Source organism: Phascolarctos cinereus, unplaced genomic scaffold (assembly GCF_003287225.1).
Source record: "Phascolarctos cinereus isolate Bilbo 61053 unplaced genomic scaffold, phaCin_HiC Scaffold_5;HRSCAF=322, whole genome shotgun sequence".
Lineage (NCBI taxonomy): Eukaryota > Metazoa > Chordata > Mammalia > Diprotodontia > Phascolarctidae > Phascolarctos > Phascolarctos cinereus.
In genome coordinates, this window is record NW_027555958.1 from 376,702,079 (window position 1) to 376,729,989 (window position 27,911).

Sequence of the window (27,911 nt, forward strand, 5' to 3'; positions counted from 1 at the left end):
CACTTCTCTTTTTCTCCCTACCCTTTCATTGTCTTTCTCCTCTTTTCCTTTCTTCTTTCCTTTTCTTGCCTGTCTGTCCTCTCAATGCTACACTATGGACCACTTTGTTAAAAGAAACTGGATTTGGAGTCAGAGGACATGAGTTAAAAGCCCAGCTGTTTTGCTGCGTTACTTCATACCTATGTGACTTCGGATGGGCAAATCACCTCACCTCTCAAGGCTTCAATTTCCTCATCTGAAAATGAGGTGGTTGGATTTGATTATCCAAGGTCCTCTCCAATTTTAGAATTCTCCTAGAGTCTACCAGAAACTAACTTCTCTGACTTTTTTTTTTAAGGTTTTATTGGTGGCTTTTGTTTTTATATCACAATCTTAAGCAAAAACTAGCACAATGACTTTGTCTAAGTATAAGCAACATTCTATACCATAATCCCTCACCTTTATGCTGTCAGGAGGGAGGCTGCACTTTTTTTTTTATCTCTCCTGGGGCAAAAGCGCAGTTTGCTTTTGTTTTAGTGTACTCATTTACTGTATTATAGTCATTATGTCTATTGTTTTCTTGATTCTGGTAACTCATCCAGGTATGCCTTCTAACTATGGGTGTCCCTCCTGATTTGTCTTGGGCCCTCTTCTCTTTCCTTTCTATCTTCATATGATTTTATCAACTCCCATCCATTTAATTGTTATCTCTATATTGACGATTCTCAAATCTACAAATCTTGCCCTCACCTCTCTGCTGACCTCCAATCTCACATCTCCAACTCCTTTAGGACATTTGTCCAATCAACATCTTAAATTCAACTCTGTCCAAAACTGAACTCATTATCTTTCCTCAAAACTCTGCCCCTTTTTTTAACCTTCTTTATCACTGTAGAAGGCAATACTTATCCTCTCTTCCCTTAGGCTCACAAACTAGGTGTCATATTGGGCTCCTCACTGTCTCTCACCTCTAAACAATCCATTGTTGTCAGCTCTCTGTTTTATCTCTGCCACATCTCTCCTGTATAGCCCTTTCTCTCTGACACTGCCACCACCTTTTTATTTTTTTGGCTAGGCAATGGGGTTAAGTGACTTGCCCAGGGTCACACAGCTAGTAAGTGTTCTGTGTCTAAGGTCAGATTTGAACTCAGGTCCTCCTGAATCTAGGGCCGGTGCTCTATCCACTGTGCCACCTAGCTGCCCCCTGCCACCACCTTTTTGTAGGCCCTTATCATTCTGGACTATAGAAATGTCTCCTGGTGGGTCCCTCTGCTTCAAGTCTCTCCTTGTTCAAACCCATCCTCCATTTATTTAGCTGCTGAAGTGATTTTCCTAAAACCTTTAAATCATGTCACTCTCCTACTCACTAAACTCCAATGGCTCCCTATTGCCAAATACAAAATGGTCTGTTTGGCATTCAAAGTCCTTCATAACCTGGCACCCTCCTACCTTTCCAGTCTTCTTACACCTTACTCCTTGACCCAATGGTCTCCATCTCTTAGCTCAGGGCATTTTCTCTGACTCTTCCCCCATGCCTACCTGAAATGCTCTCCGTTCCTTAAGTTACTGACCCATTGACTTCTCTGGCTTCCTTTAAGCTCCATCTTTTATAGGAACCCTTTTCCAGACTGTCTTAATTGTAGTGCTTTCTCTCTGTTAATCATTTCCTATTTATCCTGTGTATAAACTGCTTTGCATATATTTGTTTGCTTGTGTCCCCCCCCCATTAGATTGTAATCACCTTGAGGACAGGGATTTTTGGCTTTTTGTGTGTGTGTCCCCAGCCTCTAGCACAGTGCCTGACACATAGTAGGCACTTAATAAATGTTAACTGATTGAGTGATTAGCTCAGTTCTCATCAATTCTTCTCTGAATTCTTTATATTTGTTATTTCTTAGAGTATAATAATATCGTGTTATATTCATACGCTACTATTTGTTTAGCTCTTCCCTAATCAATGGGTACCCACTTCATTCACAGGTTTGTTTGTTTGTTCCTACCACAAAAAATTTTGCTGTTAATATTTCGGTGAGTACTTTTTTTCTTTTACCACCTGGGAGGATATGCCCAGAAGTGGGTTCTCTGGGTCAAGGAACATGAACAGTTTGGGGACCTTTCACTCATGGTACTTTCTGACTTTAGCTACTTCCTTCTCCCCCCACCCCCTTCTCAGACTCTCAAGGACAACTGGATTTCATAACATTCAAATTAACCTCCAGAGGGCTCTACAGAGATTGAGTTTCCCTCTGATCTGAAACTCCCTAGAGGAAAAATGACCCAGCTGCTCCCCTTCCCCACACACACATTTTAGGACCTAGCTTTGGGTGCCCCACTCCTGGTTTTGTGAAAGGCAGCTCAGAAACCATACCTGTTGGGACCTTGTTCAATTTCTGAGAAATGGGGGAGTTTTTACAAGCGGCTGATTTTTTTTCCCCTTCCTGTTTTTACCGTCTCTAGATAGGAAGGGAAAAGAGCGAACTGGACATTATGTGCAGCAAGAGGGATTGAGGCTAGACCAAGGGAAGTCCTTTTGCTAGGGAGGGCGGTAAACAATGGAATGCGTATCCCGGGGAGGTTGTGAACTCTTCTTGGGATCTTCACAGATAGGGCCAAAGCCCACTTGCCTGGAAGGGATAGGTCTTGTTCTGCCAGGAGAGAGGGGGGCGGACAAAATGAGAGCCGCGGTGGCGAGCTGCAGAACACCTGGGCTGAGGGAAGCGCAAAGAAAGCTCCCGTGTTGATGTTTTGCTTAGGGCTGGGAGGCGAGTGGGTGTGCAGACACATTGTTCAGGTTAAGTACAGGGTAGTGCTGGGCACAGCGCTGGAGTGGAAGGCCCTGAGTTATTGCAGGGTCATGCCACAAGCTGTTACAGATGCAACAACCCAGACCTTTCCCCTTTCCTCGCTCCACGCATCAGCCCCACCCACCCCCTTGGAGCCCCCTCCCTACACCTTTCCCCGCCTCTCGCCTCGCCCCGCCCCGCCTTTCAGCGACCTCAGCGCGCATGCTCCCTCCTCTCGCAGTGTAACCTGGAGATTTAAAAGCCGCCGGCTGGCGGGCGTGGGGGGGTGGGGAGGGGGGGGGTCGGTTCTGCACGCGCCGCGCGGGGCCGAGGGTGACAGCCGCGCGCCACGGCCAGGTAGGAATGCGCCTTGCGTTCTCTGCGGGGACAGGGTCTCCGGGCCAGAGGGGGAGCAGAAACGAACGCCCCAGACTCCCGCGGAGGCGCGTGCTCTGCCCCCCGCGGGATGGGGGGGCTGCCCCGCGGAGGAGCTGGAGTGAGTCTTCCCGGTTTGCGGGCGCCCGCCCTGTAGTCCAGCTGCACGCTGTGCACGGAGAGGCGGAACGAGGGGAGCGCTGGGCGCCCCCGGAGATCGGACCTCCGTAGTGTGGAGAGCTAGGAGGCACCCTGGGTCCCAGACTCTCCAGGCCGGGCTGTGGGGGGGCGGAGGGGCTCCTCCCTGGGGACTGGGGCTGGCCGGTTGCACGCTCGCTCCTGTTGCAACCTCCCGCGTCAGAGTTTTCTTTGGAAAGTTGCATTTATTTTCTTCCCTTGTTTCTGCTTCACCGGAAAGGGGGAGGATGAGTCACCTCGGGCGCTCACGGTCCCGGGCATTGGGGGCGCAGGGAAAGGGGCTCGTGGTCCGTTCGCGGACTTGGGCGCCCGAGCAGCTGCAGGGTCCCCAGCGGGCGCGGTGGGAGAATCTTTCGCAGGAGCTCCTAGGGAGCACCTCTGGATATGTGAAAAGGTCGCGGGTCACTTGAGGGACCCTTCCTCTGAGAGTGAGATGTCCCGGCTTTTACCTTGCTCTGACCAAGGTTCCTTGGGGGGTGAGCCCAACCGTTTTCTGGAGCTTCGTGCTCCGTCTCTGGAAAGGGGGTCAGAAGGAGAGGGAGCAGAGAGAGAAAACAGAGGAACCCTCCTGTCCCTTGCTTCCCTCTTCGGGCTGGTGTAGGGATGGAGAAAGTATCCAGTAAGAGGTCCTGGGACAGGTGCATCCAGCGAAGTGGATTCTGGAATCCCCTGCCCTCTGCAGACATTCCCTCGATTTTTAATTCAGAGGGTAGTTTTGGAGAGCCCCGCAGAGGGTGTTCCCAGGAGGGGTGTGTGTGTGGCCAGGCTGCCCCTTTCTCCTTGTGTCCGTCAGTGACCCGAGAGGGGTGAATTCTCGTCTTTTGACGTCTAACCTACCCTCCACCTGCTACACAGAACTGTCTTCCCACTGTGGTTGCTGACCTCCCCACCTCTTCTCCCTAGGGCTAGGGTTCCGCGACGGGTGTGGGTTACCCGGTAAAGTGCTTGGAGTTGGAGGTGAGGAGGAGTTTGGCTTAGTGAGTACCTGGCTGGAGGGATCGTCCTTCAGCTGTCGACGCAGACCTGATCCTGTGAAACAGGGGCTAAGAATAGCCCTGGTACTGGGCTCATTCTTACTCTTTCCCCTGGAAGAGGATCAGAGTTAGTGAATCCACTTTTCTCATAGACTGAGGAATGGCATTGGGTTGGGATTTCAAGGAGGAAGTTTCTGGGCATCTCGGATCTGGCTAACTTTAGAGAGAGGTTAGGTTATGTTCATTGGCTACAGGAGGGGTACTGGTATCCTGCTTGGGAGTGGTAGAATGTCAGTGTCGGAAGAGTTAGAAACTCGGTGAGTTAGGAAGGCAAGGAGAAACCTGGGGAAGGTAGAAGCAATCTATTATTGTTTCAGTGACCGTGGGATTGTTTAACAGCTAACTTGTCTGGCTAATCTGTACTTTCCCTCAGTTCCTTCATCCCGCAAACATATACATATCTCCCAGTTTACTCTAGTTTGATTCTCCTTTCCTGAAAGAAGTTTCTGGGAGAATAAAGTTTGAGTCACCAAGATGAGTCTGGAGATAAAAATACAGCTGTGGATGAAAAATACAGCTGTGGAAGCACAAGGCCCCAATTTGTGTGTGTGTGTGTGTGTGTGTGTGTGTGTGTGTGTGTGTGAGTATGAGGTGGGGGGAGGTAGTTTTCCTATATACTCATGATCCACTTGTAGTGAGCTCTTTCTTTCTCCTCTGAGTAACTAGCAGAACTGAGGGAAGGAGAAGGAAGAAATGAGAAATCCTGGAAGGGAAGTGGAAGGGGGAGAACAGGGCGGAGAAGTCTCTCCAAGGTCACTTTAGCAGCTGTGGGATGAGTAAGGGGATCCCTATATGGCACACTGGGGAACAGACTCCTTTCTTATATGGACCCAGTCTTCCTCCAAATCCTCCCACCTTTCTTCTGGTTGTCTCTACTTTGACATAGACCCTGGAGCTAATGCATATGATTACTTGGTGTTCTAGGTACTGATAGTAAAGTTAAAGACCACCACTCAGCATTCAGGATTGGGTCATCTGGCTGCCTTCTAGAGAAGCCTTGATTCCACAGATGAACCTTGCTAGATTGGTAATACTATTACATACACACACACACTGATAATAATAATAGCTATCACTTAGCCCTTTAAGGGTTTTCTTAAACTTGTTTTGTTTTTGTTTTGTTTTTCTTTTCTTTTTTTTTTCAAATTCTGAATTTAACAAACCATGGTTTAAAAGATTTGCTGATCATTTTATAATCTCACTTTATCTTCACAAGAACCCTGGGAGGTCGGTGCTATTATTATCACCCTTATTTTACAATTAAGGAAACTGAGGCTGACAGAGATTAAGGTCACACAGGGAACATGTGAGGCTAGATTTGAACTCAGGTCTTCATGACTCCAGGTCCAGTGCTCTATTTATTTATCTTCATTAGTAACCCTGTAGCCTATATCAGCATAGGGCTATTAGCCCAACAAGGGATAGGTAGGTGGTACAGTGGATAGAGTGCCCAGCCTGAAGTCAGAAAGACCTGAGTTCAAATCCAGCTTCAGACACTTCTAGCTCTGTGATCCTAGGGAAGTCACTGAATCCTGTTTGTTTCAGTTCCTCATTTGTAAAATGAGCTGGAGAAGGAAATAGCAAACCACTCCAGTATCTTTGCCAAGAAAACCCCAAATGGGGTCATGAAGAGTCAGACATCACTAAAAACGACTAAACAACAACAATTAGCCCAACAAGGGACTGACCTTAGGGGCCCTGCTGTAAATCCTTGGCCTATCATAAATCTGGCTGAAATCTCTTGTCACTTCTGGGTACAGAGTCCCTCTTATAAAAATAATCATGATGATAATCTTTTCTTGTAGTGTTTTGCAGTTTATACACCTCTTTTGCGTACATGCTCTCATTCAAGGGGGAAGGGAGTAAACATTTACTGAATACCCACTATGTGCCAGGAACTGTGCCAAGAGCTTTTTACAAATATCATCTCATTTGTTCCCCACAACTACCCTGGGAGGTAGATGCTATTATGATCCCCGTTTTACTGATGAGGAAACAGATGAGGCAAACAGGTTAAATGACTTGCCTGGGGTCTCACACCTAGTAACTGTTGGAGGCCAAATTTGAACTCAGGTCTTCCTGACTCCAGACTCAGTGCTTTCTTTGAGACCCCTCTCCCCGCTGGAGGCTTAGGCCAATCTTGCCTAGGATTCTAGGTAGTAAATGGAGAACGGAGATGGCTTAAAGGCCAAGTCCTTGATTCTGCCCCAAAGGGACAGAAGCTAGGTGTGTGGTAACTCCTCTAAAACAATACCATCTGCACCTGAATGCTGCTATATGCATCTGAATACATGAGGATAATACAGGTGAGGACTCTGATCTGAGACTCTGAGGGTCTGATCATCTTTCCATCAAGAGATTCTGGAGTTTTTTATTTTATCTAATGATAAATTCCTCTCTGTGTTCCAGTCTGACATTGTGACTTTTTTTGAAGGCAAACAGGGCTGGGTCCTTTTCTCTGCAAAAGCTATGTGACCTCACACAATTTATTCTCCAGGCCTGTTTGCTCACCTGTAAAATGAAAGGGGCGAGCTCAAGAGACCACCTTTGGTATAAGTGGAAAGAGCCAAGACCTACATTTAAATACCTGTTTTATCATATGGCTTTGGGCGAGTCATTTTATTTCTTTGGTTCCTCATTTTCCTCATCTATGAAGTGAATAAGTCAGACTAGATGGTCTCAAAAGGACCTTCCAAGCTCTAAAATTCTATAATCCGTACTGTTCTGTGCCTTAGTTTCCTTATCTGTCCTGATTAAACTGGCTTTAGCTATCATGTAGGCTTGTGGTAAGGACAAAATGAGAAACTAACCTTACTTCCAATACTGTTTTTATAACTATATAATTTTTTTAAAGTTGTATATGAGAGGGAAGAGACTTCCTTCCTTACCTTCTTCCTAACTCTCACTCCTCAGCTATACTGCATTACTTTCTGGTGTCCAGAATTAAAACTCAGTCTTTACTTTCTTCTAACAACCAGTGGCTCTGATCCAAGTGATGTGAGGGTGGGGACTGGACCAGTTGGTGCCAGCTCCAGGCCTCTGAATGTTGGTACCACTGCTCCCAGCAATAGAAATATATGTGTTGAGCTTTGTCCAGTGTATTGAATGTGCCTTGGGTGGGGGTGGAGGGTGGGGAGAGCTGGGAACATTGCTTGTGTGGGGATGGTTATAGAGCCATCATGGATCAGTCTTGGTCTGTAGATCTCTGTCGACCTTCTGGGAGGAAAGATCGATAAGTTTACCCAGTCCTCGCTGACTTGGGAGGACTTGGTGCTTCTTAATTGGGATTGTCCTGAACTGCCCTAGCTAGGGAGCAGGGTTGAACCAGAAGGCAGAAGGTTGAGCCTTTTCCTAGTCTTTCACAATCTTCCCTCACTTCCAAAAATCAGTTCACAGCTGGCTAAATAAATAAATGCCCAAATAGATGGAAACAGTTCCTTCAGCAACTAAACTAGCCTTCCTTCTTTCCCTTCCCCTCCACCTCACACCATGTTGTCCCCCCCCCCATGTCTCTTATCACAGGTGTACTTTGAGTTGGTAAACATCCCAGGAAACTAGGCAGTCATTCACTTTCCCTTTCCCAAAGGGAAGGCCAGATTAGCTTCTTTCTCTTTGACAGCTGGCCTTACATTGACAGAGAAGCAGCCAAGAAATCACCGTAGTAGTCCAAGCCTGAGCCTGCCTTCCATCCTAAATACCCCTGTTGGCATTAACTTTCAGATATGATATCAGACAGAAGATATGCTGTTTCCTGTGTGCCAAGCACCGTGTTAGAATGGAGGGCAATATAGAGAAGAGTAAGATAATGTCATTGCTTGAAAGGAGCATAGACACTACTTGGGGAAAATGAGGTAAACACACCTAGGGAAGAATCACTGTACCATTATGGACCAAATGATGTGGTACCTTTTAAAGGCTCAGGGTTGAGATGAATAGGGCTAGGCTGTCCCATAGGAGTTTGGATTTGAGCTTGAAGGACTAATAGTGTTTGAATAAAATGGAGTTGGGGGCATCAGTGAGCATAATGAGGAGTTTAAAGATATCTGGTTTTGGGGGTTTTTTTTAGGCAATTGGGATTAAGTGACTTGCCCAGGGTCACACAGCTAGTAAGTGTCAAGTGTTTGGTCTGAGGCTGGATTTGAACTCAGGTCCTTCTGACCTCAGGGCTGGTGCTTTATTCACTGAGCTGCCTAACTACTCCATTTTTTTTTTCCAGGCAGTCAGGGTTGCGTGACTTGCGTAGGGTCACACAATTAGATATCAGTATTTTCAAGCATGTATGTCAGCCCTGTCCTGACAAGTTCTTATACCCTGACCCTGGCACTAACTATAACAGAGAAAAGCATATCTGCTCACTTGCCTTGTGCTTTGGGTAATCTTTTCTCTTCTCTAGACCTTGGTTTAGGGCAGCTAGGTGGAGTCACAGAGCACCAGGCCTGGAGTCAGGAAGACTTTTCTTCCTGAGCTCAAATCTGGCCTCAGACACTTACTAGCTGTGTGACCCTGGGCAAGTCACTTCACCCTGTTTGCCTCAGTTTCCTCATCTGTAAAATAAGCTGGAGAAGGAAAGAGTGGCAAATCACTCCAGTATCTTTGCCAAGAAAACTCCAAAATGGGATCATGAAGAGTCAGAAATGACCAAAAGATGACTGAAGAATACCAGAAGTCCTAGACTAGAGGATTTTTAGGGTCTCTTCCGGTTCTAACATTCTAGGACCCTGACCTTTATGAAATCTCTTGTCTGATGGCCCGAGAGGACCACTGAAGATTGGTGTCTGGGACTAATGGCAGGTGGTCTCTCCCTTTACCCACTCACAGCTGCAAAGAGAGAATGGTGATAACAGCAATACCACTTTATCCCTGTACAGGAAGCTACTTTTCCCCTCCAAGTGCTCACTTGATTTATGCCAAATAATCCTGTGAGTTACACCAAGCAGGTATCGTTATTTCCACCGAACGGGTGAGTACGCTTGACAGTTGGGTGGTACAGTGGTTAGAGCACTGGGCCTGGTGTCAGGAAGGCCTGGATTCATATTTGGCCTTAGATACTTCCTAACTGTGTGGTGCTGGACACAACCTCTGTCTGCTTCAGTTCCCTCAGCTGTAAAAAATGGGAATTATAACAGCCCTGACCTCCCAGGGTTGTTGTGAGGATCAGATTAGATACTGTTTGTAACGCCCTCAGCACAGTGCTTGGCCCTGAGTGGGCTCTGTATGAATGTTAACCGTTACGCTGAGGCTCGGACAATAGGACTTTGCCCAGAATCATATGGCTTGTTAGTGGTAGACTAGTCATTAGAACTCGAGCCTTCTGACTTCTACTCTTGTTCCCTTTCTAATACAATCCCAGTGGATGTATGATCTCACCAATGCTGGTCTTCCCTCCACCCATGCAGAGGACTCTCCATTCATACTTGTCTGTCCTATGTGACTGGTCCATATCCTCCATCAGTTTGCTGCTGGGCACCTTTTTTTTTTAATTCTTTTGGTGATGGAGCATGAAGGTTGTTCATCTTTTACCCCTCATTCTCTGTCTCCCTCTCCCTGGTCAGACATTTCTTTAATGCAATCTTTCACTTGATTTTCCTGCCTGATTCCTTCTTTGTAATTTATTGTAGTCTGCTAATAATAATAACTGACATCTCTACATACCACTTTGAATACTTTAAAAATAGCATTATAAACATCCCATTTGACCCTAATGGCAATGTTCTGAGTCCAGCGTTCTGTCCCCTATGATATGCTGCTTCCCACTATACCATGGGCATAGTTTCATATATAACCTCTTTGGAAATGGGAAAAGGGACAGCTGAATATAGCTATTACTCAGCCGTTTTTCAGTTGAGTCCTACTTTTTGACACCCCGTTTGGGGTTTTCTTGGCAGAGATACTGAAGTGGTTTTCCATTTCCTTCTCCAGCTCATTTTACAGATGAGGAAGATGAGGGTGAAGTAACTTTCCCAGGGTCAGATAGTAAGTGTCCATGAGTCTTCCTGACTCTGGACCCAGTGCTCTAGCCACTGTGCCCCCCTAGGTGCCCCCAACAAATATAGGCTTGAACATATTTCTAAACATTCTTCTGGGGTGGGTTTTGATGTGTTGATGGTGTCTTGGCTTGAGTAGAAAAACACATTTTTGAGGATGGCAGTGGCTTCTCAAAGGACTAGGTATGGTGTAGAATAGCGTGTAATGGCAGAGCTCCCCTAAGCCTTTGGAGGCCTCCGGTCCTGTTCTGTAGGAGGCATTGGGGAAGAAATAGAGTATGTTTCTCTTTAAGCATTCCCCACCCACCCTTAGGGCCGAGTTCTAACTGAAGTCCTGTTGAATGCAACATGATTCTAAATGGAATGAGGCATACAATCATAGATTTTTAGAGCTGGGAGAGGCTTAGAGCTGGGTTCGAGCCCTGCCTCTCTGAACGTTAGTTTACTCATCTGTAAAGTGAGGTGGGTCACATCCACCCCACTGTGAGATAAAGGGTGAGTAAGAGATGATTATCCCTCCCAGCCAAGCCCTCCCATTTAGGTCCAGTCCTGTGCTCTCTCTCTCTGGACAGCATGGCCCATAAATTGACTCATCGCACCAGTTCAATGGCAGGTTCCCCTAAGTAGACCTTCCCCTTTAGGGGAAGGCAAGGGAGGAGGTGGTAGAGGGACATTAGGGTGTCCTGGCCAGGGAATGGAGGGAGCGGTTGGTCTGGCCCTGTGGGTGTTCAGGTTTCACTGCGCGCGCGTGTGTGTGTGTGTGTGTGTGTGTGTGTGTGTGTGTGTGTGTGTGTGTGTGTGTGTTAGGAACTGCCGCTCTAACCTTCAGGGTAGTTTTCCCTCTTGCATAAATGGAAAGTGCACTTGGCTACTGACCTCTTCTGGGAAAGGAGCCCAGCCAGGGGGAGGGTAGGGAGGAGGGTTGTTCTGCCCGTAGATGTCCTCTTTACATCCTCCACCACCACCAACAAAGAATTCCAAGTGCCCTTTGACTCTTAGCATTATGTTGGTGCCAGAGCAGAGAGTAGACAGGTGATGGGGAGGCAAGCCAAGCACAAGGGGAACCCTGTCTCATCTAATTGTCTCCCTGAGGTCTTATTCCCATAGTATAACTTCGTGGAAGTGCCCTGTCTATAAAGACTTCCCTGGCCCCCTCCCCTGGAGTGGGAGGGGAGGGAGCAGTGTCCAGGACGTCTGGCTTCTTGGCCAGCTGGTGGCTAAAGGATATGCGCTCCATCCAGCTACTAGTACTGCCCCAAGCCTCCCTTCATCCCTAGGCTGGGAGCCATGGGAATTGAATGAGGGAGGAGCAGGGAGCTTCGTATGTTTTTGGCATTCTTGATGCTGAGGGAGGCATCTTGTTTTGGGGGGATGGGGTGGAGATGGAGGGTCCTTGGGATAGAAGAAAGGCAAAACTTTGCCTTTATGTGTCCTCTTAGCCTATCCTTTTTCAACTTTTACCAGTCAGTTTCTAAGCAGAGGAAGAGACTGAGGCAGGGGATTCTGTGGTATTAGGGCTCTGATTCCTGAACCTGATTCCCTATCTGACTTCCCAAAGAAGTCTGAATTTTGAGAGTGTCTGGTCTTGGAGTATGTGTATGTTTTCATTTTGACTGTATCACCCCCCAGGTTTCTGTTTAGAGCTATGAGCAGTAGGGGGGATGTCAAGGACCCCGCCCCCCTCCCTCCTTGCCCTTTATGCCAAGAGGAACCAAGGTGAGGCCGAGGCTCGGATCTCCTGGGCTTTGGCTCAAGGGAGAGAGGGAGTCGGTGCTAGGAGCAGAAGGGAGCTATTGGTGCTGGGGGTGAGTGGCGGGGAAGGTCCCTGCCATCCTCTTCCCTTCAGACCTTCCCTAGCATTTGTTCCTTTGGAGGGGCTGGGTTTGGACTCTCAGACAGGGTGACAAAAGCAACTTTCCTCCAAGCTGCTGCCACCTGTTGGGTTTTCACACATTGAGGGAGAGGGGGAGGGGGCAGGGAATCCGATGCCCTTTTCCCAGTGGCTCTTGTGTCCTCATCTCCTCCTCTCTCCCGCCAACCTCCCCCCCTCCCCAGCTCCAAGGATTCACTTTGCTCTTGACAGGGCCCCGGAGCAGGGGGGTGAGGGATCAGTGGGAGGCTGAGAGCAGCTGGAAAGGGGAGCATTGAGTGGGAAGGGGCCAGTGCTGGCAGGCGGGGGGAGAATTTGATGGATTACTTTGCAGGCCGGGGGGCTTTTCCCTAATCCCCTTTTGTATCCCAGCCTGCAGTCCCCTCGCTCTCCCCTGACAGGCCGCTGAGCAGAAACCTCCTTGTCCCTAGTGAAGAAAAGACAGCTCAGCAGGGTGAAAGCTAAATCCCCAGCCTCCGAACCCTGGAGGGGGTGGGGAAGGAGGGGAGTGTGTGGTGTGCCTTGAAAAGGGGGGCATGGATCTTCCTCCCTTCTACCCCTTACCTCAGCCCTTTTGGCAATGTGGGGTGAGGGGGAAGCTTCTCTTTCATGGGGTGGAGAGTTTGGAGGCTAGGATGACATTTAGACTTGAAAGTCTGGCCCTTTGGTGAAGTGGCCTTGGGAGTCTAATGAAGGGAAGGAGGGTCTAGCTGTTGAGAGGCAGGCTGGTGGTTTTGTGGAAAGACATTGAACTTGGTGCCAGAACCCACCAGCTGAGTGACCTTGGTCAGATCACTTCACCATTAGAAAACTCAACTTCCCCACCTGTAAAATGGATGTCATAATATTTGAACCACCAACCTTTCTAAACCTTAAATCACTATGTAGATGGAAGCCATTATTTTAAAGCTGTTGACAGTACAATTGGACTTCTGCTGACTGTCTTTCTGCACTGCATAGAATTATTATTGTGGAGTGAGTTTTTCATTTTTTACTTTTTGGAGGGGATAAGGTGAATAGGATCGGAAAGAGAAATTGGAAAGAGAGCCTTGGAGTGCCCTCCCAGGAGAAATCTTTTGAAGTGTCTGAGGCTCTTGGCTTAGCTAGGACTGGACAGTTTTCTTTTCATCTTTCTTTTTCTGGAGGCCCAGTCTCTGCCTCTAACTTCCCCCCCTCTCACCTCCTAGCCCGCCACCCTATTTCCAACTCTTCAACTCCTTGGGACAATGTAAGGGCTCTCCCTGAAAAAATGGGGGAGGGTAGTTGCTGTTCAGTTGGAACTCTTTCCCCCCACTTTTCATTACTTTAGGACCACTCCCCCTAGGTTTCAGTGATATGCCAGGGAATTCGATTGGGAGAAAAGGACGAAGGGGAAGCTTTCTCTTGAAAAGCCTAGGAGAAAGCCCTCTTCCATTGTGACTACACAGAGACAGAGGTCATGGCACAGGGCGTCGGCTGCTTGGAGCTGGGGATTGACCGTTTGATGTGTCTTGGGGCAGGGGCGGAGGACTGGGGGTCTAGATAAAGAGGCTCATAGAATCATTGAACATATTGGGGGTGGGGTGGTGGCTGTGTCTCCTTTTCTTCATACCCCCCAGGCTCTGGCCACACTCTAGCCTTTATTTATCAGTCTGAGTAGGGAGAACCCCTGTGCTACCCCCTCTGCCCTACCTGAGTCCATGGAAAGCCCTCAATGACTTCTTTATGCTTCTGTCCACACTTCCCTGGAGTCTGTGGCCTTTCTGCCTCCCCTCTGTCCGCGCCTCCACCCCCCACCCCCCAGCTCCAACACTACCTTTTGAAGTTTGAGAAAGTTAGAAAGTTCAGGTCAAGTTTGTTCCTTTTGCTCGGTGACCTTTCCCCCTTCCCTGGCCTCTGGGTAGAGATATTGTGGGGGGTTTTAGTTGGGGAGGTCCAGTAAATGAGGATCTCTTTGATCTTCCAACTGTGGATGGTGGAGTCCAGAGTCCTAGGCAAAGTGAGCAGGGGATCCCCATTCCTCTTCTTTCCTTCTGACACACACATGGTTCTTGGGGGAGACCCGGAGTCCTGATGACTGGAGCAAGAGACCAGAAAGGCCAGGACTGCTTTAGTTCCTTACTTGGTTGCCCTTCAGTCTCTCCAGACCTAGGTATTTCCTTCCGGTGTAGAGGAAGGAGTTTTGTAGACCAGTTGGTGCTTGTATGTAGTGGTGGTAGCAGAGATGGAAGGTTTTGGGGTGGGAAGAGTTCTATCTTCCTCTGATTGTGTGTGTGTGTGTGTGTGTGTGTGTGTGTGTGTGTGTGTGTGTGTGCGCGCGCGCGCGCGCGCACACACATGCTCTCTCTTGTGCATGCATGCATGCATGCATTCTCTGAGGTCTCCATGAGTCAGGGGGAACCATATCTGGAAGGGATGGGGATATAGGACTAGGTCTAGAGGAGCAGGCTGGACTATGGAAATTCTTTTCCCTGAGTGCTCTCTGACTTCTTTCCTCGGTGGTCAGCCAGATTCTCTCCCTTCCTGTTCTGTCTCTTCCCAGCCCACCCCAGCCCACTCCCCTCCCTTTACTCCACTTCTCTCCTTCCTCTCCAGGTGAAAGCCTGAGTTAGTGATCTTTTGTTTGCCAGATGGGCAGAACACAACAAGGAAAGCCAGGCAGCTGCGTTTGAGGCAGAGATGATATCCTCTAAGGCTGAGAGGAAGGAGCAAGAAGTTAGGGGGCCAGCATCTCAGCCCCTGTTTTCAAACCTAGTGTCTATGAATGCCGGCTGATGAAAGATGGGGGCACTTAATGAGTAAACTGGAGTTTCCGAACCTTGTAGAAGTGCACGTGCAGGAGCTAGCTCAACGCTGAGATTGGGGCTCATTGTCACACCTCTTTGCCTAGCTTAACTGGAATCCCCGAGGTAGGCAGTGACCTTTCAGGTCTCATGGCTTAGAGAGTCAAGGTGTGATGCCTGGAGTAGATCTGTCTGGGGGGAGCTGGAAGCTCCTCAGTTCTAATTTATTTGTTCTATTTGTATGTTGCAAAAAAACCCCAAACCCCTCAGAACAGGAAAAAGACAGTCCTTGACAGCTAAATCCCTGAACCCTTCTGTATGAGGCATTCTTACCCTGCCTCTTTTGGAGGAGAGGGGCAGGGCTGACCCCTTAATTTTTACTGCTACCAGGTCCAATCTGATCCCCAGGGCACCAGGATTCTCCTTAAGGTTTCTTATAAACCACTAAAAGCAAGATAGAGCTAATTTTTTTTTAAACTAGAAAATTAAAAGAGAAAAATAACATAAAACAAGATAGCAAATGTTTACTAAATGTTGTGTTGTCCAATAATTGAAGTGAATGTTTCTCCAGATCAGTAGATTGTTAGAACTGGAAAAGACCGTAGAGCTTGCTACTAGCTCCTTGAGGACAGGGACTAAAGGGTGGTGTTTTTGTTTGGGTTGGTCTGTTTTCCCATTGCTTAGAATGGGTGACTAGCACAAAGTAAGCACTTAAATGCTTGTTGGATTTAGTCAGGGGTCCTTAACCTTTTTTTGGGTCCAAGGACTCCTTAGACAATTTGGTGAAGGGTATAGACTGACCTCTTTTCAGAATAATGTTGTTTTTTAAAAAAAAATCATAATGAAAGAAAATGCTAAATTTCAGAGGTTAGTGAAAGTAAAGGTGTAATTTTTTTTCCCTTCCAAATTCACTGACTCCCTGAAAAAGGAGTACATGGAGGATTCCAGGTTATTGTCTAGGGGCTAACCTTTTCCTTTCATTTTTTAAAATTCCTCTTCCTTTTCCACATGAGAAAAATTGGGGCTTGAGAAAGTCAAATGACTTGGCCAAAGTCCCACAGTTAGTTAATAGTTAGTTAATTCGTACTCTAACCCATAGATTAAGAGCCATCCAGTCCCACCTTCCCACATTCATTTTTTTTTTTCAGATGAGAACACTAGGCTGAGAGAGATTAAATGACTTGTCCAGGGAATAAGCGGCAGGATTTGAACTCTGGTCTTCCTGACTTACAAGTCTAGCACTCTTGCTGGCAAAAAAAGTTGGGGGAGATTAGAAAAGAAGAGGAGAAAAGAAAGTGATTTGGGGTAGTGATAAGCTGCTTCTAAGGTTGTCAGAAAGTTGCAATTGGCTTAGCCCTTCTAAAGGGCTTTGATTTTTCTGGGACTGGGTACCTAGGCTGAGAAATGTGTCCAGTGCCTTGAGGGTATGGTAAAAGAAATCCCAGTGGAACTAAAATCATGGCTTTGGAGACATTGAGAGGGCGGCCCCGACAACCAAAGAGTTGAGGGGTAGAGTAGGGCCAGGATTGTGCCTGCTGCTTTTCTACTTGACTCTTCAATGAGCTCTTCACCTGGCCCAATCCCCAGGGAACTAGGTAAAGAGCATGGGGGTGGGGGAGGGATGCCCGAGTGGGAAGGCAGGTAGCCTGCTCTGTGTTAGAAGAGGGCACCCCCCCCTTCTCCCTCTCACACCTCCTGCCCTTCCCCCTGTGCTTCCTGGGGAGCTGGGCTGGGGAGGGTCCTGTCCCCTAGCCCCAGGAGCCCCTTGGAGGGCTGAGGAAGGAGCTGGCTGGATGCAGAGAGGTGCTGGCAGCTAGCAGGAGAGAAGGAGGAAGGTGGCATGATTAATGTTTGCTGGAGAAGTGCAATTTATTTTAAATAGCAGGGAGTTTAGAAGGGGGTGGGCCTGAGCCATGGGTAGCGCTAAGGTTGGCAGAGCTTCTGTTTGCTCAGGGAGGGTCAGTCCCTGGGAAATGTGAAACAGGTGAGTCCCTTGGTCCCTCCCCGTGGCAGAGTAGAAGGTGGGGGTGGGTGGCGGCGGCGGCAGCGGAGCTGAGCGGGAACTCCAGCTTCCTGGAGCCTGGACCCCCTGGGTCAGAGGAGGCTGGGCTCTTTCTACAACCTGCCTCCTCTCTCTGGGGGAACGGGCTGAGTGAGGGATGGGAGGATGGGGGCGGAATAGTGATGATGCTTACTCAGGGCGCATGGAGAAACCAGAGTAAAACCTTTCGGGTGCTGTGGTTATACCCATCTTCCTTTGGGAACATCTGCTTTGCTGCTCGAGTGACATTGGGCAAGTGATGTAACCTGAGGCAAATCTTTCCCACCCTCATCCAGTTTCCTGGATATTGGTAGGACTCCCCTCGAGGTGTGAAGCTCCTGAGTAGGAAGGGAACTGGTGGTAATTACACAGTCCAGTCTTAGATGTTTATATAGCCCCTTTGTTCCAGCATGCGTTCATTCATTCAAAAGTCATTAATCACTTACTTTCCGGGGGCAGCTAGGTGGTGCAGGGGATAGAGCACCTGCCCTGGAGTCTGGAGGACCTGAGTTCAAATCCAGCCTCAGACAATTACTAGCTGTGTGACCTCGGGCAAGTCACTTAACCCGATTGCCTCCAAAAAAGAAAATCGTCTGCTTTCTATGAGGCACCTTGCTAGGCACTGGGGGATACAAAGAAAAATGAAAAACAGTCTTTGCCTTCAAGGAGTTTCCATTCCTTTGGGAAGGGGAAGGATGGGTATTTACACAGATAAGAGAGCATTAACTTCTAAAATGGTCAGGAGAGGCTTCCTATAGGAGGTAGCATTGAAGCCAGACTCTGAGAGGCAGAGAGGGAAGGAGGGGAGAGCATTCTAGACAAAGGGGACTCTGGGCAGAGCCTGGATGTAGGAGGTAGAATGGTGACTTCTGAGGACGGTAAATTAACTGTTAGTGAAAAGGAAAGGTAGGCTAGTGCCAGACTGAAGGGCTTTGAATACCAGACCAAGGAATTTGTAGTTTGTCTGAGAGGCAGCAGGGGGACACTGGAGATCTTGCTTTAGGAATATAATTTTGGCAACTATGGATTAGAGAGGGATACAAAAATACCAAGTTAGGAGTCTTGGCTTTGTCACTTACCCACCTAGGTGACTTTGGGCAAGTCATTTAATCTCCCCCCCTCCCTCCCTCCCTCCTCTTCCCTCTGCCTCTCCAGAGAAAGAGAGGGAGAGAGAGACATTGGGGAGAGAGGGAGAGGTTCTCTCTCTCTCTCCTTTCTCTTCCCTCTGCCTCCCCTCCCCTCTGTCTCTCTCTGTCTCCCTCCTTTCTCTTCCCTCCCCTCCTCCCTCCTCTTGTACTTCTCTCCCTCATCTGTAAAATGAGATTATTGAACTAGATGGCCTCTGAGATCCCTTCCACCTCTAAATCTCTAATCCCATGAAGATATTGCAGTTAATTCAGGTGAAAGTTGAAGGCTTGAGCTAAGGTGGAGAGAAAGGATTTTTGTTCAGTTGTGTCTGACTTTTCTTGATCCCATTTGGGGTTTTCTTAGCAAGGATACTAAAATGATTTGCTATTTCCTTCTGCAGCTCATTTTACAAATTGATGAACTGAAGCAAACTGGGTTAAGTGACTTGCCCGAAGTCACACAGCTAGTAAGTGTCTGAGGCCAGATTTGAACTGCCCAAAGAGAAAGGATAGATTTCATTATTGTAGAGATCTGGGGAGTAAGGGAGATTGCAGAGTCAAGGATGAGTTTGCGGCTGTGAACCTGGGTAACTGTAAGGACTCTGGTGCCCTCAAGTTCAAGGGAAAGGCAGTTTTAATGGAAAGATAATGAGATCTGTTTGTATATGTTGAGCTTCGGTCCTAGTCCAACTAGCCTTAAGCGCCTGCTTGTGTGCATTGCACTGTGGTAGGTGATCTGTAAGCCTTTTCCAGATAGAAAATCCTGTGTCCATGGGCTTTAGTCATAGAGGCCCCATTTAGGGTTAGTGAGGCGCATGTAGGCAGCTCTCTCCTTGTGGGAATCTTGGAACACGAGCTCTATGCCCCTCACTTGGGAATGCAGAAGAGTGAGAAAGAAGATCCTTGGGGACGGTCACCATGTCTAGCTAGGGGAAATAAATGCATTAACTGAGATAAATGAGCTCTCGGATGTTTTGTACAGATTTCACAGTCCACAGGCTTTCAAAGGAATTGATTTTTAGCTCATGTATTTACCATCTGGGTGAGTCTAGGCAAGTCTGTAAAAATTCGGTGAATTGGTCCAATTAGATTGGTGAGGTCCAGAGGGAAAGATTCTTGGAGGGAATGGGATTTGAAGGACAGGTATTCTGGAGGATAGTAAGAATGTGAAACTGTGCCCTTTCCCCTTACTTCTGCCCCCCTGCCCCAAGCTGGGGAGGATGGCACACTTCAGACTTTACTATCTAAGTCCTTTGGGTTCCCCAGTGTTCCTGGTTTCTTTTTCATTGATCATAAAACAGCTGGCACCTGTTCCAGAAAGCTGTGTGCTATACAATACAGTGTGTGGTGGATGCCCAGTAACTATGACTCGGCACAGAGCTTGTATGGGGAAAGTATGTTTGGATTCCTCAGTGGGACCTCCTTCAGAGAACAAATGTTCTGCTGGTGGTTTGAGGTCCGAATAGGAACTGGGTGGGAGAGAAGGGCACTGTGCCAGACTCAGGGGGATGTGGGCATCACAGGTGTTTCCAGGTTGTGTGGTTGAGACCAAGCCCCTGGGAACAGCCCCAGAACAGTTGAAACAGTTCATTGTGGGAGTGTTTCTTCCTCATTAAAAACAGCTTCCCTCAGAGACATTTTAAGATGTTTCACCAACAAGTTTAAAATCAAGGCATCCCTAAAACATAGTCTTTTCTGTATTACTCAACAGGACACCCTTTTCTTTTGAGGGAGGGCAAAAAAAGCGTTCACAGCTAGGGTGAAAGAAATAAGAAATTTGGCCAGAAGGGGCTTCAAAGCAATCTAGTTTTGGGAAGTACAAAGGGATGGGAGGTTGAAGGTTAGGGGGAGTTCACACCAAACCCATGGAGCAGCTTGGGGATAGGGGTGGGGGAGGAACACGGTGATGGGGAGCTGGGTGTGGGGAACTGGGAGTTCAATAGCCTTGTTTCCCATATTGATGGGAAAGAGCTGTCCAATGGAAATCCAAGCCAGAAAATAATGACAAACCATTTCTCTTTGAATGTGGAACATATTATAGGATTTTTGTTTTGGGAGCTGATTTGTCTTTCTAATGATGTCGGTCGTAAGCTAACATTGAAATATATCTGCATTTTCAGACACATGGATGAATGGATAGTGAGGAAGGTGCTTGGGAATCGGTTCACTGAGGGGAGGGAAAGGGACAAGCATTTATTAAGTACTACTATGTGCCAGGCACAAATATTGCTTCATTTAACCCTCACAGCAATCCTACAAGATAGATGCTATTATGATATAGTTGAGAAAACTGAGGCAGACAGAGGTTAAGTGATTTGCCCAGAGTCACATGGCTAATAAACTGTCTGAGGCCAGATTTGAACTCTGGTCTTCCTCACTCCGGCCCCAGCACTGTCCTGTATCACCTTGCTGCCTAAGAGGCAAGGAAGGCCAGCCTGGAATAAAATACTTGGTATAGATTATAGATTCTTAACTTGGAGTCTGTGAACTTTAAAAAAAATAACACTTTGATAATTCTAATGTAATTTGTTTCCTTTACAATCATATGTATTTTATTTTATGCATTTAAAAACATTTTTCTGAGAAGGGGTCCATAGACTTCACCAGACTGGTCAAGGTGTCTATGACATACAGAAAAAAAAAATCACTTAAGAACTCCCTGGTATAGATGATCAAAAGTTTGCCCCCAAGGTCTAATACTCCATGTGTATGCTGGTCTGTCTCCTAGGATCAAAGTTGCTAAGATGTGCCCACATCGAGGAGTCTTTCTGCCACAGGACACTTGGCGTGGTCCAGGAAACCGAACCTGAATCAGGGTGATGGTAGAGATGAAGGGTTCCTGCGTGAGTCAGAGACAGCTGGTGGCCAAGCACAAGAAGATAGGTCTTGGGACCTGGAGCATAGCTGAGCCTTGTTCCTGCTGGGCCGTCTGATTCACAGTTCCCATATTCCCCAACATTTTTCCTGGAGGGCCATGGCCCAGAAGCTGTGGACAACTCGGCTGCTACGGCATCGGAAAACCCAACTCCTCCTGGTCAATCTGCTGACCTTTGGCCTAGAAGTCTGTCTGGCTGCAGGGATCACCTACGTGCCTCCCTTGTTGCTGGAAGTTGGGGTGGAAGAGAAGTTTATGACAATGGTCCTGGGTAAGTCACCTTTCACATCTTTTTCTACTCCCTTCTGTTGACCCCTTCCTATCCCCAAAGTTCATCAGGGCCTTTGTATCCCTACCTAGTCTAGGGGTATACCCTTGAGGGAACAGGGACATCTGGTCTTCCTGCTGAGGAGGAAGTAGATTTTCTGGTAACTAGGGAGATTTTATGCTGTTCTCATGTCTGGTGGATGAGCAGTGCCGAGGAATGCCATCATGTCCGTGGTGGCCAAGGGGTAATCCTAGTTTGGAAAAGACCCTTGGGGAAAGTGAAGAATTTTTTTTTTTACCTTATCAACTTTTTGGGGGTAATTTTTTTAAACACATTTTTTAGTGATCTTATTTTTACAAAAACCTATCTCCTCTCCTTTCTGAGAATCATTTCTAATAATAAAGCATTTTTAAAAAGGAAAAAAGGGAAAAAAATTTCAGCAAAACCAAATATCACATTGGAAAGGTCTGATGTTATATGCAGCTTTCCATGCCATGGATCCTCATCTCTGCAAACAAGTGTGGTAGGGGATGTCTTTTCATATCTTTTCTTTGGAACCAAGTTATTACTTCACAATATTTAGTTTTTTATTCTTTTGTTATTGCTATTATTTCTGTTTACACTGTTTATCAACAAGCATTTATTAATTGATTACTATGTACCAGGCATTGTCCTGGGAACACAAAGAAAGACAATACCACCATCCCTGCCTGCCCTCTGAGAGCTGACATTCTAAATGTTCCAGTCCTTGTGCACTTGGGTTGTTTTCCTGGGTCTGCATCAGTCCATAAAAGTCTTTCCATGCTTATTCATCATATCCATTGTTTCTTAAAACAGTAACATTCCGTTACATTGATGTCCATGATTTGTTCAGCCATTCCCTAATTGAAGGATAGTCACCTATGTTGTGAAATTTTTAAAAATTAATTTCACTTTTTTTCGATCAACAAAAATCTGAATTTTTCTCCCTTCCATCCCTTTTGGGGTTTCCCCCATTTTAGGGGGGAAAGCCCTGCCTCTGTTACAAACATGTGGAATTGGCCACATCCCCGTCTCAAAGGAAAAAAAAGCTAGGTTTGAGTCTGTCCTCTGAGCCTTTGTCCTTTCTAGCAGGAAGTGGTTGGTCTGTTTGATCATTAGTCCTGTGGACTCCTGGTTGATCATTATTATGATGTTGATGAAAGTTCCTAAGTCTTTAAAAGTTGTTTGATTTTAGAATATTAAAGTCTTTGTATAAATTGTTCCTCTGGTTCTACTCACTTCCCTCTTCATCATTTATACAAGTCTTCCCAAGTTTCTCTGAGACCATTCCCTTCTCATGTGAAATGTTTTTCTGAAGCCTTTTTTTTTTTTTTCGGTGAGGTAATTGGGGTTAAATGACTTGTCTAGAAGTCACACAGCTAGTGTTATGTGTCTGAGGCCAGATTTGAACTCAGGTCCTCCTGACTCTAGGGCTGGTGCTCTATCCACTTGTGCCACCTCACCGCCCACCTCCCCCTTTTTTAATCTTCACACAATCTCTCTCCAGCCCTGCCCAGAATTCTCCCTTATAACAAAGAAACAGGTAAGCAGAGCTACCAGACATGGAAGTGTGTGTATTTGGTGCTCTCCACCATTTGATTTCCAACCTCAGTTGTCTGGGGGAGAGTGCCTTTCATCATTCGTCCTTTAGACGGGTTAGCTGATCAGTCAGCGAGCAGCGTTAAGCAGCTGCCGTGTGCCAGGTTAGACTCTGCCCTCACGGGGCCTCTGTGCTATCAGGGAGACAGGTCCGTGGGAGTTTGTGCAGAGCACACCCTACGAGGTTGTCTTTGTGGGGAGCTGCCCTGGCAGCTTGGCTGTCAGGAAAGACTTCAGGTAGACAGTGTTGCTTGAACTCAGTTTGGAAGGAAATGGAGGATTCTAAACAAGGTCATTTCCTCTAACCTGCATCTAAGGTCTCAAAGAGTGGGGTTTTTTTTTTTGTTATTGTGATCTTTGTGCGTATTATTTTCTCAGCCGTCCTCGGATCATTGCATGCACGACTTCCTGGGCATTAGTGAGGCACGGGTGGAAGGTTTGTCTCTGCAGATAAATGCTGCAAAAGGAATGGGCAAGCAGCATATTTTTTTCATCATTTTGTATGAACTGAATATATGTGTGTATGTGTGTGTGTGTGTGTATATGTACATACGTATATACGTGAATGCACACACACACACATATATACATGCATATATATTTACCATCTTGCATGGACTTCTGAGAGGGAGGGAAAGCTAATGAAGACAGTCTCCACTGACCCCTCCTCTGTTCTCTCTCCGCAGGCATTGGCCCTGTCCTGGGCCTGGTATCTGTCCCCTTCCTGGGCTCAGCCAGCGACCACTGGCGTGGGCGCTACGGACGCCGCCGCCCCTTCATCTGGGCCCTGTCCCTGGGTGTGCTGTTGAGTCTTTTTCTCATTCCTCGGGCAAGTCGCCTGGCTGGGCTAGTGTACCCAGATGCTCGGCCTCTGGAGCTGGCGCTGCTGATCCTGGGTGTGGGGCTGCTGGACTTTTGTGGTCAGGTGTGCTTCACCCCCCTGGAGGCCCTGCTCTCTGACCTTTTCCGGGACCCAGACCATTGCCGCCAGGCCTTCTCCGTGTACGCCTTCATGATCAGCCTGGGAGGTTGCCTGGGATACCTGTTGCCGGCCATTGACTGGGATGCCAGTGTCCTGGCCCCTTACCTAGGCACCCAGGAGGAGTGTCTGTTTGGCCTGCTCACCCTCATCTTCCTCACCTGCGTGGCGGCCACGCTGCTGGTGGCTGAGGAGGCAGCCCTGGGCTCATCGGACCCCCCCGAGGGGCTCCCGGTACTCACTGCACCTTCTCGTTGCTGCCCATGCCGGGCCCGCCTGGCATTCCGAAACCTGGCTGCCCTGCTGCCCCACCTCCACAGGCTCTGTTGTCGAGTGCCGCGGGCTTTGCGCCGGCTCTTTGTGGCCGAGCTGTGCAGCTGGATGGCACTCATGACGTTCACTCTCTTCTACACTGATTTTGTAGGAGAAGGACTGTATCGAGGTGTGCCTAGGGCTGAGCCAGGCACTGATGCCCGGCGACACTATGATGAAGGTGAGGAGCCCCGTTGCCTTGGGGAGCAACTTTTTAAGATTGGGAGAAGTTCTTGACCCTGTCTCTGTGTGGTGGGTGAAAGATGAAATGACTGAGGAGGCCAAGGTTGGAGCTTCCAAACATATTGATTTACTAAGCAGTGCATGCCAATTGCATAACAAATCAGGACAGACTTCCTCAACTTAGCGCTAGACCCCAAATGCAAGGGGAGACAGGCTTTTATGCATTAAAAACAATTAATCAAATAAGACCAATTAATTAAAAGAAAACAATAGAAAAATTAGGTAATCTGATTTCTAATTGGAGAAAAGATTAGGGCCTTTCCAAGTTGGGAGGAGAGAGTGAACAGGTACAGTCCCCTAAAATCAGAAAAGAAGGTGTCCCACTCCCCAGATTGTCTGCATTCAGTCAAAGGAACATGGAAACAGCAGCTGATTGGCCAGTACCAGGCCAGGTTTCAAATAAGACCTAAGGGTTGCTTGAGATGTGCAGTTGTGAAAAAATGCCTTGCATCAGTCTTTGGATCTGACTGGGTTTCTGGTCAGCATAAGGTAGGTCCTTAGTGAAAGGTCTCTGAGCAGCAGGGAGAAGGTGGTCCAGCTTCTCAGCCACGCAGGGCTAGATTCAAACAATGCAGTAAAAGTTTCTCCTAATTCCCACAATTGAATAAAGTTTTCTCATGGGACAGAAATTGGACTAGACCCATAATTGAATAGAAAGGGAACTGAGCTAACCCTGGAATTGAGTCACGAGATGGAGTTGCTGCAGTTCACTCAGCTCCCACAGTTAACCTCTTTCTGCTTTAATTATCTTCAGTTCCCTCATATGGGATGGTCTTTATACCTCACTTCCCTTCTCTGGCCCTCTGTCTTCTCACCTGTAAAATGAGTGGATTTGACTCTACCTAAAAGTTCGCTTCCAGGTCTTAAGACAGCATCACATGTCCCCAAGCCAACAACAGGATTGTTTTCTCAGTGCTCCCAATTCTCCTATCCCCAGAGGTCAGGGGCCATTCTGTTTGAGGTTTCAGAATAAATCCCATTTTTCCTAACCTTTGGCAACACTGCAGAATGCAATCCACAAAGATGGTAGAGGGCTCAGAACACAGTAGCCTGGGCTGGGGAGAGGGGAGGCCGTGTTCCCAAGTTGTAACCTCTGGATTCTGTTGTGACTTTCCATTTCTTTCCCCGCCTTGTTTCTGGAAGGTGTGCGTATGGGGAGCCTGGGGCTCTTCCTGCAGTGTATGATCTCCTTACTCTTTTCGCTGGGTATGGACCGACTTGTGCATCGCTTTGGGACCCGGGCAGTGTACCTGGCCAGCGTGTTCGCCTTCCCAGTGGCTGCTGGTGTGACGTGCCTGTCCCGGAGTGTGGCTGTGGTGACTGCTTCAGCTGCCCTAACAGGCTTCACTTTCTCTGCGCTGCAGATACTGCCTTATACCTTGGCCTCACTCTACCACCGTGAGAAGCAGGTACCTGGGTTTGGGATGGTGGGAGGGAAGAGGAAAGGAAAGAAGAGGGGACCCCTGACCCAGAACTTCTATCCATGCCAGAGTCACCAGGGAAAAATCTCCTGAGGGTCCAGAGAAATTTGTGTTATATCCAGAAGAATTTAGGTTGGATTTAGAGATACATCTTGGTTGTCAGGGGAAAATCCCCCTTATAAATCCTTCAGAATCGGGTGAGCTGGGCTCCTTCTGCACCCTGCCTCCTCTGGGGGTAGGGTGGGGTGAAGGATGGGCACAGTCGGGGAATAGGGAGTGGAGATGCTCAGAGAAGACCACTGCACCAGGTGAGGCGTAGTCATGCTTGGAGGCAGAGGAAAGGACCAAATGACCTCTGTTTCTTCATCTGCTACAGGGAGCAGTCAGGCTTGATAAGTAGATTTCATCATCTGCCAGGGGGGAGAAAAAGCAGTGGATGTTTTAACTACTAATAGCTTAGCTCCTGTAGCCCTGAGGCCAAGCTCTGAGGGGTGGGGAAATCCCAGCAGGCTCTGACCTTTTCTTCCCAGTTTTTCTGCCTCTTTTCCTTTAATTCTTTCTTCTTTCCTTGCGTCTGTTGTCCTCCTCTGCTCCTTGACATCCCCCATTGCAGAGCCTCCCCCAGCACCCCCTACCTGATGCCTTCGATGGTCTGGGCACTGCTGTAAGTTGGGACATTTCTCACCTACTCCTTCTCATACTAATCCCTCAATGGTGGTGGTGGTGGGGGGGGGGGGGCGCGCGCCTTTGCCCCAGGGCTAGAGGCAGCTAAGTAGTACATACTGGGCCTGGAGTTAGAAAGACCTGAGTTCAAATCCAACCTCAGCTACTTACTAACTATGACCTTTGGCAAGTCACTTAACCTCTGTTTGCCTCAGTTTCTTCACTTGTAAAATGGGAATGATATAGCATCTAGCCTTCAGGGTTGTCGTGAGGATGATGTGAGATAGTATTTGTGAAACACTTAACACAGCGCCTAGCACATACAGTAGGTACTTAATAAATGCTTGTTTCCTTTTTTCTTTCCTTCATCCCCTCCATCCCTTTTCCCCATCCCTACACTGAGCAGTCCCTGTGTTCAGACTTGTACTGCTGGAGGGAAAGAAGAGAGAGAGTCCAGAGGGTAGGAGAAGCCCAGGCCTTGTCCCTGGGGAGTTCTCAGGCCGAGGTGGAGGGAAACTGGGAAACGTATCCCTTAGCAAGAAAACCCAAGTGTAGGTGCAGTGAGTTAAAAAGGAAAGGTTGGTGCCTCTGGAGTCAGAGAGCTGGGTTAGAACTAAGCCTTAGACACTTACTAGCTATGTGACTGGGGCATACTCACCTCCCTGGGCCTCAGTTTCCCCATTTGTAAAAATAAGGAGGTTAAACTCAATCCCCTCTGAAGTCCCTTCCAGCTCTAAATCTGTGATCTTTTTAAATGAATACATGGCCAAATCTCAATTATAAACACATGGGGTACTCAGTTTGTGAGGTTTTTTGTGGCCAAAGTCTGTGGCCCCCTCTCTTCTAGCAGTCTTTAGAATGCTTCTCCTTATGGTCACAAATTAGTGTGGACTCAGGGAACATAGACTCAGTTTCAGATCTGTCTGAGGTATATAGAATTGGGGGCAGCTAGGTGGTACAGCGGATAGAGCACCAGCCCTTGGAGTCAGGAGGACCTGAGTTCAAATTCGGTTTCAGACACTTGACACTTACTTGCTGTGCGACCCTGGGGCAAGTCACTTAACCCCTGATTGCCTCAAAAAAAAAAAAAAGACATGTAGAATGACATAATTCTGTTTTTGCTTTTGCTTTTTGGTGAGGCAGTCGGGGCTAAGTTTTCTAAGGCAGTTTTCTAAGACTATACGTCAAATGCAGTGGTGAAGAGATTTCTACACAGATGAAATCCCAGGTCCAGTGTCATCTGCATCTCTTACATTGAGCCTTCTCTTCCACCAGCACATCCCCCCTTCCCCTCTCCATCATCCCTACCCCATTGCAAAAAAAAAAAAATTTCCAGGCTAGTATGGGGGAGGGGGAGAAGGAACTGAAAAGGAACAT

At 47.6% G+C, this 27,911-nt stretch overlaps 1 protein-coding gene across 1 annotated transcript in view; it reads left to right on the forward strand.

The window, feature by feature from the left end:
* The first annotated feature begins 3,056 nt into the window (after positions 1–3,056).
* Positions 3,057–27,911, forward strand: part of SLC45A3 (solute carrier family 45 member 3) — a 28,485-nt gene continuing 3,630 nt past the window's right edge. Inside the window, 4 exon segments of the mRNA XM_078156374.1 lie at positions 3,057–3,119; positions 20,882–21,299; positions 23,603–24,388; positions 25,594–25,859. Of these exon segments, the coding sequence (XP_078012500.1) occupies positions 21,128–21,299; positions 23,603–24,388; positions 25,594–25,859 (1,224 nt within the window). The 5' untranslated portion in view covers positions 3,057–3,119; positions 20,882–21,127.